The sequence below is a fragment of the Hakea prostrata genome, chromosome 5 (assembly GCF_041222555.1).
Source record: "Hakea prostrata isolate BN-2017 chromosome 5, UWA_Hpros_2, whole genome shotgun sequence".
NCBI lineage: Eukaryota > Viridiplantae > Streptophyta > Magnoliopsida > Proteales > Proteaceae > Hakea > Hakea prostrata.
The window spans coordinates 3,937,457-3,952,145 of record NC_142604.1 but is presented as its reverse complement, the minus strand read 5'-3'; the positions used below and the strand labels follow the sequence as shown (position 1 = coordinate 3,952,145).

Sequence of the window (14,689 nt, the reverse complement as noted above, 5' to 3'; positions counted from 1 at the left end):
TTTATTTATCCCTCGGCCACCTTTCTGATCTGCTGAGCGAGCAACTCATACAAGCATGGTTTTGTATGGCGTCACATGCCTGCTCAAACTTCAAATGGGCTCTTGGTGGGTCCCAATTTATATGGCCCACATACCGTTATCCATCTCCAAAAGCCCACAAATAATGGAGTGGATCCTTCAATCTCGTCCACTATCCAGAACAACAGTCCTTCAACGTCTTCAACTAACAATCCTAACTGTTTCATGTCAGTGTTGACAGAATTGGGGGCCCATATCCACAGGAACCCACCATGTCCCGTGTGAACAGTGTTTATTATTTGCTTGAAACCTTCAATCATGTGATCTGGTCACTGACCTCTGAGCTCTGGCCTGAAAAAACAGACATTGATTGGGTTGGGTCCATATTCAATTTTACAAAGAAGGCTCGGCCCATTTTAATGGGCCTAATGCTGATAAACCAATTTTTTTCTCATGTGGTAGATCAATTGGGCCAAACTTATCCATCTTCTATTTTTGAAGTTGTAAATTTCATGGATTTCCCACCAAGCAACAATTGAAAACATAATCAGGCTTGGGCAGAGCTTTTCAGGCCCATAGGCAGGGTTAAGATTGAAAACATCAGGCCCAGATCTTTGTTGAGCGTTCGAGCCCAATGTTTTCTCGCGGTGGACTCTTGATTCGCTATATATAAATTGATGTGGTATATGTTTGATGGGCTGGGCCGAGCTAGCCGGGGTTGTCGAGGGTACGTTTATACCAGGAATATTCCTTAAATCCATTGATTCTTAGCCTGAACAAAGTCCTCGCCTCCTCATCCTCATAATAAGAAGAAAGACAACCCAAAAAAAAAAAAGGGGTCAAAAGTGATATATGTATATATATATATTTTTTCGGATTTGTTTATCTTACTAATAGATATTTAAGATTTTTTTTAATGAAAAATATTGATTTTATAGCATTTAACAAGGTCAAATTTGTCAACGCACAGTACTTACGTCTCTTAGTAAAGAAATTTTGGGTTTGAGTTGATTCTCAGCCGGCATCTCCCGAAGAGGCAGTCTCCCTTGAAGATTAATAGTCGATTTGTTTTAGGTGGTTATGTTAGACCTAAGTCTGTTGGTGAAGAAGTTATGAGGGGGTCAACTTTCACATATGTGTCTCCCCCTAAGAATATAGTCGAGTTGAATGAACTTCGGCTCCAAAATAAGAGGAAAAAAAAAAGGAACGGCTAAAGACTAAAGTAAGAATCGAATGCATATTTGCATGCCACTTATTTGAATTTAATTTTCTTTTAAATAATTTACAATTTATTTTCATTTCCCATACTTTTTATATTTTTAAACAACTATATTTTGATTTATAACATACATTTTTTAAACAAATCCATTCATCTAGTTTATAGGATTCCATCTGGATGGTTAAGATTTACCCAAAAGAAAAGAAAAAAAAATCAGAATTCTCAAGATCGTACGAAGAGTGGCACGAATTTCAAGAATACTAAATTTCGATAATGCAGTTTAAAGAGTTTCACACCAGCTTAAATACCACGTAAGCCTGGAGTTTCGAAACTCGTTGGCCGTTAGCAGAATCGCAGTCTCTGATGGTCTCTCTTCATCCACTCGATCCTGGAAACTGCATCTGCGTCCACTACTTTAATTTAATCCATTTAATAGAACACCTGTCTCGAGTCTCTCCTATCTCTCTCTCTAAGACTCTATCGCTCGTTCGCTCGCTCGTTCTCATCTGTCGTTTCGCTTCCTCTCATGGCTTCCATATCTGCTCCTCCTTTCCCCTCATCCACCTGTACTGATAAATTTTCCTTCACAAACTCTAAATCCACCGTTTCATCATCTTTCCGGCAATCGTTACAGTTTAAGAAACCCTCGGTTTCTCATTCCATTCACAGGGCTTCAGAATCATCCGTTTGTCGCTGTCAGAATCGTTCGGATTCTTCATCTCACTCGGACACCAATGAAAACCGTAAATGGCTTTCTTCTTTCCAGGATGCATTAAATTCTACCATGAAGAAGATCAATGAATACAGGAAATCCTACGGGAATCAGTCGAAGACTGGTTCGAGCGTCGATTTGGCTGAGGAGATGAAAGACAAGGCGGTTGATGATTGGGATTGGGATCGTTGGACTAAGCACTTTGGCGATGTCGAAGACCAGGAGCGGATTGTTTCCATATTGAAGGTACTTCTATTTTTCTTTTCTCCAATTTCTACTTTTGATTATTCGATGTTGTTTTGGGAAATTGAAGTTGAGAGTTGGGAAGGGGCTTGTTTCGCAGTTTCTATTTCCAGGAGGACGTTTAAGTTAAAACAAGCAACATACTTTTTATCGAGAAGAAAAAGAAAATGTATTTATAGATATTAAAGGGCAAAGATGAGTAATTTTCCCACCAATCTTTCTGCATTGCTGTTTTCTAATTTAGAACGTTGGAGTTCAATATTATCACGGTAACGCAATGTAATGTAAGGGCACAGAATTATGAATAGCAATCGATGAGGGTCACGTAGAAAATTTACATGCGAGTATTTGTAGATCAAAGTTTAATTCATGGGATGAACTTGGCCTTACTATTATACGACGACTCAGCTTTATCCTAGCTAAATTGGGTTGGCTATGTCGTAGCTAAAGGGTTTCCCACATCCATTGAAATTCCATTTGTTCTCTCTACATTAAGCATCCCTCTTTTTGTATAGAACATTTTGGAAAAAACATCATACTCTTTAACCAAAAGGTCTCATGTTAGTCTCTTTTATGAACCTCTTTATCATGAAGGCTGTTATTAAATGAGCTTTTCCAATTGTTTGAATTTAAGTCGCAGCAATAGTCTGCTCTAATTCTATAACCATTTGTTTCATAGTTTGAGTTTGCTTAAAAAAAAAACCAGAAGCAGTCTGCTTAACTCTACAACTTTTGAACGAAACACCCACTGTTGTAGTGACTCTGTCTTATCATCCATAATTCCAGAACTAAAAACCCTGTGAATGCCTTATCTTTTGCCCATTTTGCTGAATCAATGAGGAAACTGTAAATAGAAAATAGAATAACCTTTTCCTTGCCAACCTCTTAAGCAACCACTCAAAATAGCCATGTTCTAATTGAGCCTCTCAGAGTATGGTCTCTCTGATCTTATTTCCTATAATGTCAACTAGCAATTTCAAGAGTGAGTACTATATTCGACATTTTAGATATAGAAGATGGCCAATAGGAAATCCGACCTTGTAATTGTCATTTAATTTAATATTTTTTTAGCATCACAACTCTTTAAGTATTTTAATGGTCACAAGAAAGGAAAAATGCTAGTTGTCTCACATTTTTTACTCCCTGATGTTGCTTCATAAGAGACCTTTGCCATAGCAGAGCTTGTTATTGTCTGAACTAGTTGATAGGCATACTTCATCTTCTTGAAGCTCTTATGTGGATTGTAGTGGAGATGGACTTTACATTTAGTGTAATTTTTTTGACATCAACTCTTAGCTATCCTAATGGTCATACAAAAAGGAATGCTAACTCTATCATATTGTTATCTCCTTGCTTGGTGTTATGGTTCTCATTTTATTTAGATCAGACCTCCCCTTTTTTTTTTAAATTAAAGTTATTCTTAGTCTACAGTTGTCAATCAGTCTCTTCAAAAACAATATTCAGCTCAACCGAGCATCTTGAGTTACATTCTCCGGATTTTAAGGTTTAAAGATTTGTTGTGGAACTGATCATTTTTTTGTAAAATTACAATGAACAGAAGCATTTAGGTGATGCTGTTTATACAGAAGATTATGAAGAAGCTGCTAAACTCAAAGTGGCCATTGCAGCTGCAGCAGCAAAAGACACTGTGGGCACAGTGACTTCGCATTTCAAGGTACACAGCTTGAATTGTTTCCCCTTTCTCTGCACCAGCATATTTTGAGAATGTTTTTTCTATTGAAAACTGCAGAGGGCTATAGAGGAAGAGCGTTACAGTGATGCAGCTTTCTTTCGAGATCATGCTTGTGCTGGACTGGTAAGTAGATATTCATCTTTTCCATTCTCTTTAATAAAAAATGATTACATGAGTATCAAAGATAAGTTAAGAAACCTAAACCAAATAAACCTAATCCTTAATTAAAACCCAAATAGGATTCTAGAATAAAATAACAAGATAAACTCAATAATTAGACCTTAAATAATTATATATCCTGTTAAACCAGACACAGTCATCTAGATATGGGTTCCCAAACAGAGTTGGGTCGTTCCAAGGCTGTGTTGCATCATTATCGCTCCTCGTGCTTAGGTCTTGATAATTTTTTTTAGAAGTATTCACTTTCCCTCATTTAATACTGAGGCTTCTGTATCCCTTGAGTGTAATAACTTTCTTCATGTCCTTATAAAATGGTCATTATGGGGGGGGGGATATATTCACATTTAGATTGGGACAGCTGATGCAACTCTGTTATTCTATTTTGAGTTTTTAGCTTGTGACTCCCTTAAGTGGGGCTGAAACTGATGTTGCCTCCCTTAAGTGGGAAAAAGTACTTGTGACTCATTGCAATATTACTAGTTACTCACACATAACAGAGTCAGTTAGATTCTGTTAAGTAATTAAAAAATTGAATGTTAAATAACGAAATTGCCTTTGTCTTGTCCCATACGCAATCCTTATTACATCTTCTTCCTACACCATACCGAAAACCACCCACCACCGCTGGAAACCACCATCGCCCCCACCTTCCCCCTGCCGGAAATCACCCACCAGCGTCCCCTGCCAGAAATCACCCACCATCCTTCCTGCAAATTTGTTTTCTACTGTTAACTTCACTAAACCTATCACAATGGAGATACAAAGACTGTAATGAGGCTCTGGTTATTCTTATTGAGATGGTATGGAGATGCTTGCTTCTTCAAAATATCTTGTGAATAGAGCGGCATGTGCATTGGTGTCGCTTGACTGGTGTTCTATTAGTTCTTGATCTCATTGTCGGTTCGCCCAGGTAACTGAAATCCATACAATAAAATCAAATCCAATTCCAAGAAATGAAGCTAATTTTAAGGAAATGAGAGGAGAAAGAAGAAGAAGGAAGCCCTTTGTTACCAAGCTTGGCATGAAGCTCAAGAATGAGATGTTCCTCAGGTGAAAAGGTTCCTTTCTTAAGATTAGGTCTGAGATGATCAGCCCAACGGTTCCCATAGTGAGAGAGACCAAAATTCTTCTGAACAGCACTCCAATTGCTCTCTCCATGCTTCTTCACATACTCCATCAGAATTGCATCTTCCACAGCAGTCTGGACCTTTCTTTGATGCCTCTGAAGAGGATGGGCTTGACCCACTGCTGCCGCTGCCGCCACCACCACCACCTTGTTCACCTGCACCCAACGCGCTGTTCTTGGTCGTGGCTGGATCTTTGCTGTTGGGCATCATCAGTTGTCTCTCTTAATTTGGTATTTCCCTTTCAAACCAAACAATCCAAATTGATTTTACTTTCTTTCTCCCTTCCCAGTTCCAACCTCTCAAATGTATGTTTGAGATATTTGTAGACAAACCCAAGAAGATCTTTCCCTCCTCTCTCTCTCTCTCTCGCTCTCTCCCCCCTCTCTAGGATAACTTGGAGAGGAGAGTTACATAAAGAATGATTAATGGTGATGAAGAAATAAATTCTGGCACTTATTATTAAGGTTCCCCCTGTCCCCCTCAACAGAAGAGTAGAATCCTGAATCGAGAAAGAAACCAAGGTAAAAGTTTATTAAAAATTAGAGAGAAAAAAGAAGCTAAGAACACGGAATTGAGAGAGAGAAGAGGAGAAGAGATGAGTGTAGCTGTAAAATTGCGGCCGGTGGTGGGTGATTTCTGGGCTGGGGGGGGAGGTGGGGGCGGTGGTGGGTGGTTTCTGGCAAGGTGTAGGAAGAAGATGGGTGAATGGGGAATCTTTTTACCCACCTAAGTGTTGGGTATGGGATGAGATACAAGGGTAGTTTAGTAAATTGATAGTAGGAGGGTATTTTGGTCATTTCATTATGAGAGTTAACAGAATCTAACTGACTCAGTTATGTGTGAGTAACTAGTAATATAGGAGTGAGCCACTAGTAATTTTTCCCACTTAAGGGAGGCAGCATCAGTTTCAGCCCCACATAAGGGAGTCACAAGTGAAAAAAACTCTTCTATTTTTGACACAATGGCGTCTTGCCCCGAACGTTTCTTTCTAGCAAAATCTGCTTTCTTTTGATGCTATTGCCACTTTGCCCTGTATTTTGTATTTGTGGGCTTTGTGGTGGTGGGTATTGTTGGATGTAGCATATGAATTATCTAAGAAGTTTAATCCTATGAATTCATTATCACTCTGTGTGTGTGTGTGTGTCTTTTCTTTCTTTCATTCATTCTCTTTTTTTTTTTTTTTTTGTGGGGGGGGGGGGGGGATGAATAAAGAATTCATTACCAAATGAAAAAAGGGGGATGGGAGAGAATACAAGAGAAATACATAGGCGTAGTGCCTACAAGGCACAATGGAAAACAACAATGCAAAAAAGCTACGCACAAAAAAGGCCTAGAAACGAAGGCCCAAACAAAAACTGGACTAGCACTTTTTTTTTGAGGTTGAAATCGAAATGTGAAGTTGCCTTCAATGTGGTAGCACCTTTTAGGGTTAAAATTGGCACCTTTTAGTCACTGTGTTACTTGGTTAAATGTTTGATAGTTTGGATCATTCATTTGCTTCTTTAGAAACACAAATTAACATTTCATGTTGGTGTTTGAAATTTTGACTGCTTTAATAGAGAATTTTTTTTAGTGTGATACTATCCCACTTCCTTCTCCCCACTTAATTATTCTATTGATATGCTTGTAGACAGGATGGTGGGTTGGTATTCCGCGAGATCCAGATGATACTTATGGTCGCATTATACGTATAACCACAGAGCATGGAAAATATGTAGCAAGAAGTTACAGTCCTGGGTAAGATCTCTCACATGCTTAAGAGTTTCATTTGAAGAACCTCCTGTTATCCAGATGATACTTCTTTTTCTTGCTTGGTGCTGATCTGCTCTAATGTGGTTTAATGTGCAATTGATTTTGTACAGAAGGGAGGGTTATCATTTAGGTATTAATCAGAGAAGATTCTGAAAAATAGCCCACAGTAAGCATAAAAGAACTACTGAATTCTGATGAGAATTACGTATCCAATTTAGGCAGGTGACATCCCTTACAGAAAAGAAATTCATATCTAATAGTTTTTCATTAACTTGCAACTGATGGGGATGATTGGAACATCTATCAAGTTCATGCATGGAACTAGAATACAATATGCACCCAAGATGTAATTGGTATAAGTGAGGAACTTCAAAAGAGAATGATGAATCTCGTGCATGTTTAAAGTACTTAAGGATCCAAGGAAGCTAAATACTTAGTTGCCACTTTGTTGAAGCAGGACTGCAGGGTTTTTGATATCCAGATAACCCTGAGGAAAACATTCATGTGTGCTTCCCATGGAGAAATTGCACCTATATTCCTTGTCCATATTCTTCGTGAAATTATAGCCATGTTGGGGACATTATTCTGTTGTTTCACTTTGTACACAATAATGATGATTCTTGATGGTCCAGTTCACGTAACCTGCTGAACCTGTCTAAACTGGCAATTATAAAATCCAGCACAGACCATTTCAATTATTAAATGGGCTGGGTTCAGTCATTGGGCCACATACGTGATGGTCCATTGCTCCTCATCGTAGTTTTTTCCTAAACCTTCCCCATATGTTACTAAATTCTAATTACTTTGTTATTGCTACCTGTTTTAAGGTTCAGTGAGAAATTTGGGTCACTTGCCCAAAACCACCTGATTATAATGGGTTGAATCTAGGTTGACTTTTCCTCCAGCCAACCCAACAGTTAGTGGTTCTGGGTTGAGTCCATTTGCCCTGACTTTTAGCAGTAGCTGCCCAGTTGTCTCCGCTAGTACACAAGAATTCTTGATCAATGACAAAGTTTTGACTTCTTTTCCTTTCTGTTATTTTTTGCAACCTCTGTGCAATCTATTCTGCTGATCTTTGTGCTAAAAAGTATTAATTCAGATTGTGATGCTCTTTTATCAGGCAGGTTGCTACAGCTGCAGCTGGTGCTCCGCTGTTTGAGGTTTTTCTTACCACGAATGATAAAGGAGAATTTAAACAACAGGTATGTACAATGGAATCGTGCAAGTTCTTTTATGTTTTACGGTTCACTGCACAAGTCATTGCCAGTAGCGAAGAGCCTTTTTGTGAAAACAGGGTTAAATTTGTCTACACTATAATGTGTCCTAAACCCACAGCAATGGAGCCTCATGCCCGTTTTTGATAATTGTGGAAAACAAAAAGAAGAAAACATTGTACTTATATTTAATTTCCTGATAGTCAAGTGCTCGTCCTATATATGTTTATATCTGATATTAATTGTCATTCATACTGTCAATGATGGATATCTAGTATTTGTGATAGCCAGATGGCTAAAGGTCTTTACCTGAACATCTACTGGTTTTTGTTTATAATGCTTGGAAGTGGAAGCTTGCAAATTGCTTCCCCCCCCTCCTCCCCCCTTTTTTTTTTTCCCTTTCTTGCTTTGGTCTTTAGTGTTTTGTTGGAGTTGGTTCTACTTTAACCTTCAAATGTTGAAATAAGCCTGGACCAGTCATGTTGGACAGTTACCTGGTCATGGTATTGTCTATCCAAACCGTCCATTTATTTGGTGGGCCTTCTGACCTGGATAATTGAACCATTGTTTCACATTATTACTTACTTGATTGAACAATTTGGAATTTTTATATTTTGTATTTGACTCTGTATCATAGTGTTCTATTGTTTAAATGGAGTTGCATCATTCCCTGTGTTTCAGGCAGTATACTTGAAGCAAAACAGAGCAAATGCGGGAGCATCTTTAGCAAAACTTTTTGGGTCACCTGATTCTACTAATATGTTAAATCCACTAAATGATTCAACCGAAGCAGAAAGTAAATTATCTTCTACAAGTAGTGATGACACAGAAGATGAAGAGGAAAGAGACGACGATTCTGATATGGCTGATGGCCTGAACATTTTGCGGGATATGATTCCTGGTGTGAAGGTCAAAGTTGTGAAAGTATCAAAACCGGGGAAGGTAGATATCTCTAAGGTGATAGAAGATATTATGGAGGAAGAGGATGAAGAAAAAGATATGGAATTAGAAACTTTGGAAACATTAGATGAAGATGAAAGTGAGAGTGATGAAAATAAGGATGAGGTTGAAGCTGATGCTACTGGAGGAATTGTTGATGGTACTGAGGAGGGAAGTGAAATGGCAATGAAAGTTGTTATTAGTGGTCGTTTAAAAAAACCTTCAAGTAACATTCTCCTGCCTAACAAACTTAGAGTGCCAGCTAGGTTGGAGAGGACAAGCAACTCATCATTTACATTTTCTATTGAGGAAGATGGCACTAGGATGGTACCTAGTGGGAAAGGCAATATTTCATCAGCCAAAAGCACTAGTCTTCGAGGGCCACGTAGCATTGACCATGTTATGTCTGATCTTGCAAAGTTTGTCATGACTAAAGAGAAGATACCCACGAAGGTTGGTTTTTGCCTGTTGAGCAGTTGTTTTTATGTTTGATCTATCATTTGAAATCATGATATTATGTTTTTAATAACTATGCAGGTGCTAAAAGATGTCGGCGAATTGTTAAATCATACCATTAGCCAAGCTCAAAAACGCCAATCTTTGTCTGGTTCAACAGCTTTCAATCGCCTTGATGTACCTCCGTCTTCTGATCCTCTCAATGGTAACTTTATTGGTGCCTTTTGATATTTTAACTGTTGAAAAATATATGTGATAGTCGTCAGCTTATTTTATGTATATATATAGCTTCTTTTCTGAAGCATTAAAACCAAATTCACCAACATTTTTTTCCTGAGATCATAATTTCTTTCAGGGCTATACATTGGTACACATGGGTTGTACTCCTCAGAAATCATTCATCTGAGGCGGAAATTTGGTATGTGGCAAGAGGATGGGACGCCGAAACATCTAGATCTTGAATTTTATGAGTATGTCGAAGCATTGAAGCTAACTGGGGATCCTTATGTTCCAGCTGGCCAGGTGCTTCAGTCTATGCCATTTCATGTTCTTGCGTGTTATTTGATTTGAATTTGCTTACTTTACTTGTGGTTGGTTTTACTTCTATTTATGTTATGATGATGAAACAGAGAACTGATTAGAAGGCAAGGATCCATTTAGCCAACCCCATTTAGTTGGAATAAGGTTCAGTTGTTGTTGATGTGATGTTATAATGAAGTAGTTTTTATGTTTTATGTGTGTTTTTACTTTTTTCCCTTTCCTAGCCAAAAAGTTAGTACATTAGGAAGGCCGAAATGGCTGGCTTAAGAAACTGGAACCGTTTTGTTATCCTCCTTTGCTAGAACATTGTGTGATTCTAAAGCCATTTAATATTGGTCGATGTTTGAAGGAATTGGTGCCCTTGTGCTGTTGACACTGGGAAAGTAGTCTGTGAAACTCTGTTTGTTCATGCTTGCAAATGTGTAATGCAGTGCCTGTGGTCTTGACAGGTAGCATTCCGTGCAAAGGTGGGCAAACAATATCAGCTGCCTCATAAAGGAATAATCCCTGAGGAACTTGGAGTGGTATTGCATTGTCTTCTGAAGGATATTCTCTTTCCCTTTTCTCTGTTCTGTTTTCATTCTTTCTATTTCTTGGTTTCTCCTTCGTAGTTGAAGAGTTATGTTGATTCAATTGGTTTCTCAGATTGCTCGATATCGAGGACAAGGCAGGCTTGCTGAACCTGGGTTCCAAAATCCTCGATGGGTTGATGGTGAACTTGTCATTCTTGATGGAAAGGTTTCTGAATTTTCTTTTCTCCTCCTTCCTGCAACTTCAGTCTCGTACTGTTTCTGTATTCATCTCCACCATTTACATTATATCAGTTTTCAAATTCAGATACCTTTTATCTTGTTTTTTTTCTTCTTCTCTAACCTATTGAGTTTGTGGTGCTTGCCACTGGCATCTCTTCAGTTCATTAAAGGAGGGCCTGTTGTTGGATTCGTGTACTGGGCTCCAGAATATCATTTCTTGGTGTTTTTCAACCGGCTGAGGCTGCAGCAATAGATTCTTATTCTGTATATAAAGTCACTGGAATGTTCCAACAGAGATCAGACTTTGTTAGGTAAGATACTCTTCTTGAAGAGTAATGCAAACTTTTCTACTCTTCTTGAAGAGTAATGCAAACTTTTATCTAATTGCAAACATGGCAAAGAACATGTATTCTCTGATCATTATGGTTCCCCTTAATGCTGTCAAGTGATTGATGTTTAAAATAATTTTAACAGTTTAGTCTCCAGAATGACTGAATTCCTTTTCATGCATTTGTGGTCGTATGGCATGGACTCACTGACAATTTCTGTTATGCATTTGGATTCAGTTAAGATGTATACAAATAATAGTGTATATGACATTAGTAGGCTTAGTGACACCACTCTCCCTTCTTATTATGCACATGATACCTTTTTCTTCGGATGAATTGCATGTGACACTTGTTTCCCCCTTAGTTTGAAGATCGAACATTCATACTCTTGCCTTCACTTTAGGACATTAAGTGGTTGAAATGACCTTTTTAACCCCATTTTGATTAGACCTACTGCTAAGTCTCTCAGTAGGCTCTGCTTTGGGAGTGGCTTCTTCTACTTCTTCTTGTCGTGGTTGAATTTGTTTGTGTTCAGTTGATTACGTGACGGAAATGGTTTCTTTTGGGGACTTTGGATTTTTTATTCATTTTGAGAGTATTCTGTTTTGGTGCTTTCTGCTGTTGCTGCCAACTACTCCCCTAAGATCTTCTCTTGGTGCTTGGGTTTCCCCAGTTGATTGGATCAGAAAACGGGGGCTTCTATTCTATTGGATGATAGGAGTGATAGACTTCTTTCGGAAGTAAGAGACTTCGCCCTTATTGATGGCGTAAAATTGCCAATAAAGGACACTATATTGTCTGTCCATCTGGAAACATTGGAGAAGATTACAAGCAGGAGAAAATGAAGGATTTTAGGGGTGTTTCTTGAGATATAGTTCCCTGTCTGGAACATAGGGGTCGGATGCTATGGTCTTTCTCCCTTCAATTCCATACCCATACTCAACACTATCCAAGCCGGGTTATGGGAAAGGTGTCGAATAAACAGATTCGGGGTATGCAAATTGTCTCTGTCCTAGAAATGAAATCAAGTAGTAGCTATATTTTTCTGACCAGGTGTATTTATGCTCATTGTTGGAACCTCATATTTAACCCCCATTAAATGTTTGATTTTGACCAACCTTAATTTATGCTTTATTGTAGGGAAGAAACTCCATGTTTTTATTCTTTGAAGTTTCCAGTTAAATTACTATTGCAAATGTAATCTGTATCAAGTATTAGTCAGATAATGCTGGAAAAAGCCAATATATAAGGTTTTCTTTATTTCTGTATCCTTATGCAGTTGAGCATGGACAATGTATATTCAGTGGTCTTTCTTTTTACTCGTGTCCTCCCCGGTACAACATTGGCCAAAGTGACGTTCCTTGTTCAGAACCTCACTGGTGACTTGCTGACAGGTGCACTTGCAGGCCTACTCACCTCTTGGAACTATCTTCTTGCTTCCATTTTCCAATTTCCCAGCTTGTCAATTTTGACTGCTCTCTATTGTATATAATGGCCATATCAGTCACTGTATGGTCAAGATTGATGGTAAATTTATCAGAACACCATTTATCTGCTTTAGGGAGGTTATCTTTGGTGTACATTTTTTGATAAAATTATTACCAGTCTAACTTTGTAGGAGCTACAACTACATTCTGTATTGCATAGTGCAAAAAGGGTTGGTGAAACTGAAGGTGTTAATTGGCATGGTTTATGTTGCTTAATGAGTTTTTCAGTTGGAATATAGATATTAAAAGATGATGTAGGTGGGAGGCTGGCCTACCCAGTGAGTCAGTGCACTTGCCTTTCAGGCTTTATAATGGGAGATTTGTGGCTCAATGTATTTTTCGCAGGAATCATGATAATTGATTTAAAAAAAAGGGCAAACGTAGTGCCAGAGGTTTTCACACAAGCAGAGGTAGGGGGGTTTGGCTTTGTTTCTCAATCCATCCTGTGAAAGAAATCTAAGAACCTCAAAGAGCAAGTCTGGTTTGGCTTTGTTTCTTACCCTTTCTTTGTCTGGCTCGAATTGGGGCTTTTTGTGAGAAAGCATAGGTTATCAAACAAGTTTTAAAGCATAGGAACTCCTCCAGGGCTCCTCGAGAATCCAGAAGTCACACTCGACAGCTTTAGGTAAAGGTTCAATACGTAATTATTATGGGAACACTGAAGCGTTTATGATACACAACAAAATGTCAATGGCTTTGGGTAGTGGTCTCAATCCCCTTCTTGCTTTTCTGAGCAAAAGTAGCATTGAGGAGTAAACACTTGAGGTGGGACAAAACGGTCTATTTAAGAGGATGGTTAATGGGTAGTGGTCCTAGTGGAGTCATCATTAGAAGGAAAGAGAGAAATTGTTGCATACATGTGTTCCATGCATGAGGTCACTGCGTTTTTCTCCTTAGGGTTTAAAGAAACTTTTCTTTGTAGCTAAACTGTTTAAATGATAAGGATGGATGGTGAGGTTACCTAAAACTCGAAAGAGACTAGTAGATACTAATTCGGTTTCTCTACCTTTCACAGATAAAGGGCTGTTTTTTTTTCATGCCTTTTCACCGATGTTTAGCAGTACGGCTCATCTCTGACCACTGACAAGGTGATCCGAGAAAGACTCTTTGCCTAAACATGTTGTGGAGTGTAAAGAGAGCACAAACTTCTATCTTGACAGTTAGAACATCTCAACGGATTGAAATTTCTCTATCTATGTAAGTTCTCTTGAGGTGGTTCTGATTAAGACATCTTTATTATTATTATTATTATTATTTTCTTTTTTCGAGTTTGGGGTTATAATAACAGAGTCAAAAGATCCGAAGAAAAAAAAACCCAAGAAGAGAATGCCAAATTTCTCTGAGGGTCTCCTTCAAATCAAGAGGGGAATTGGGAAAGAACACCTACAACATTCAATTAGGAGCTCTATTTGTTTCTTTGTTTACGTGGTTGAATCTTAATTATTAATTATTAAGCACGGGACCATTTGATTCCAGAATTGATTTATACAAACACAATAAGACATGAATAAAAATTATTAGTTATTAAACAAGGAACTAATTTGATTCTATAAGATATTCTTAGGTTGAAAAGATCTTTCGTTTATAAAAATAATAATCATAGGAATGGGATAATCAACTGACGTAGCAGGCCAAACAAAGATTATCTAAATTAATTTATGATTACATATCTTGATAAGGGGGTTATGTGAGTGGATTGATGAAGAAAGGACCACTTGTCCAGGTAATTAGGAACAATTATTATTGGATGGTACAAGTGTACATATAGTTAATTTTCTTAATCTTCACTAATCAAGTAAGGTCAACTCTCAACTTAGAAACTAATACAATTGAACCGGTTAGACCCGTCAAAATCAACCGGTTGGTCCGGTTCGATTTCGATCAAACTGAAATCTTCCTAGTACTCTTGCTCAAGGATGAAATCTCAATGTTTTTTTTTTGGTAAAGAAATCTCAATGTTGATAGAAAAACAAATCATTTGTTTAATGATTTTTATTTTGAGTTAGTTTTTTTATGATTAATATTAAC

The 14,689-nt window shown here is 38.0% G+C and overlaps 1 protein-coding gene across 1 annotated transcript; it reads left to right on the top strand.

Moving 5' to 3' along the window:
• The first annotated feature begins 1,610 nt into the window (after positions 1-1,610).
• On the top strand, positions 1,611-13,204 carry EX1 (UvrB/UvrC domain protein (DUF3506)). Its single transcript, XM_089155268.1, has 12 exons — positions 1,611-2,195; positions 3,751-3,867; positions 3,943-4,008; positions 6,823-6,929; positions 8,065-8,146; positions 8,840-9,550; positions 9,635-9,758; positions 9,909-10,075; positions 10,543-10,617; positions 10,739-10,831; positions 11,006-11,156; positions 12,454-13,204. The coding sequence occupies exons 1-11, from the start codon at positions 1,764-1,766 to the stop codon at positions 11,096-11,098; spliced, it is 2,067 nt and encodes a 688-aa protein (XP_089011394.1). The 5' UTR covers positions 1,611-1,763; the 3' UTR covers positions 11,099-11,156; positions 12,454-13,204.
• Positions 13,205-14,689: the final 1,485 nt, after the last annotated feature.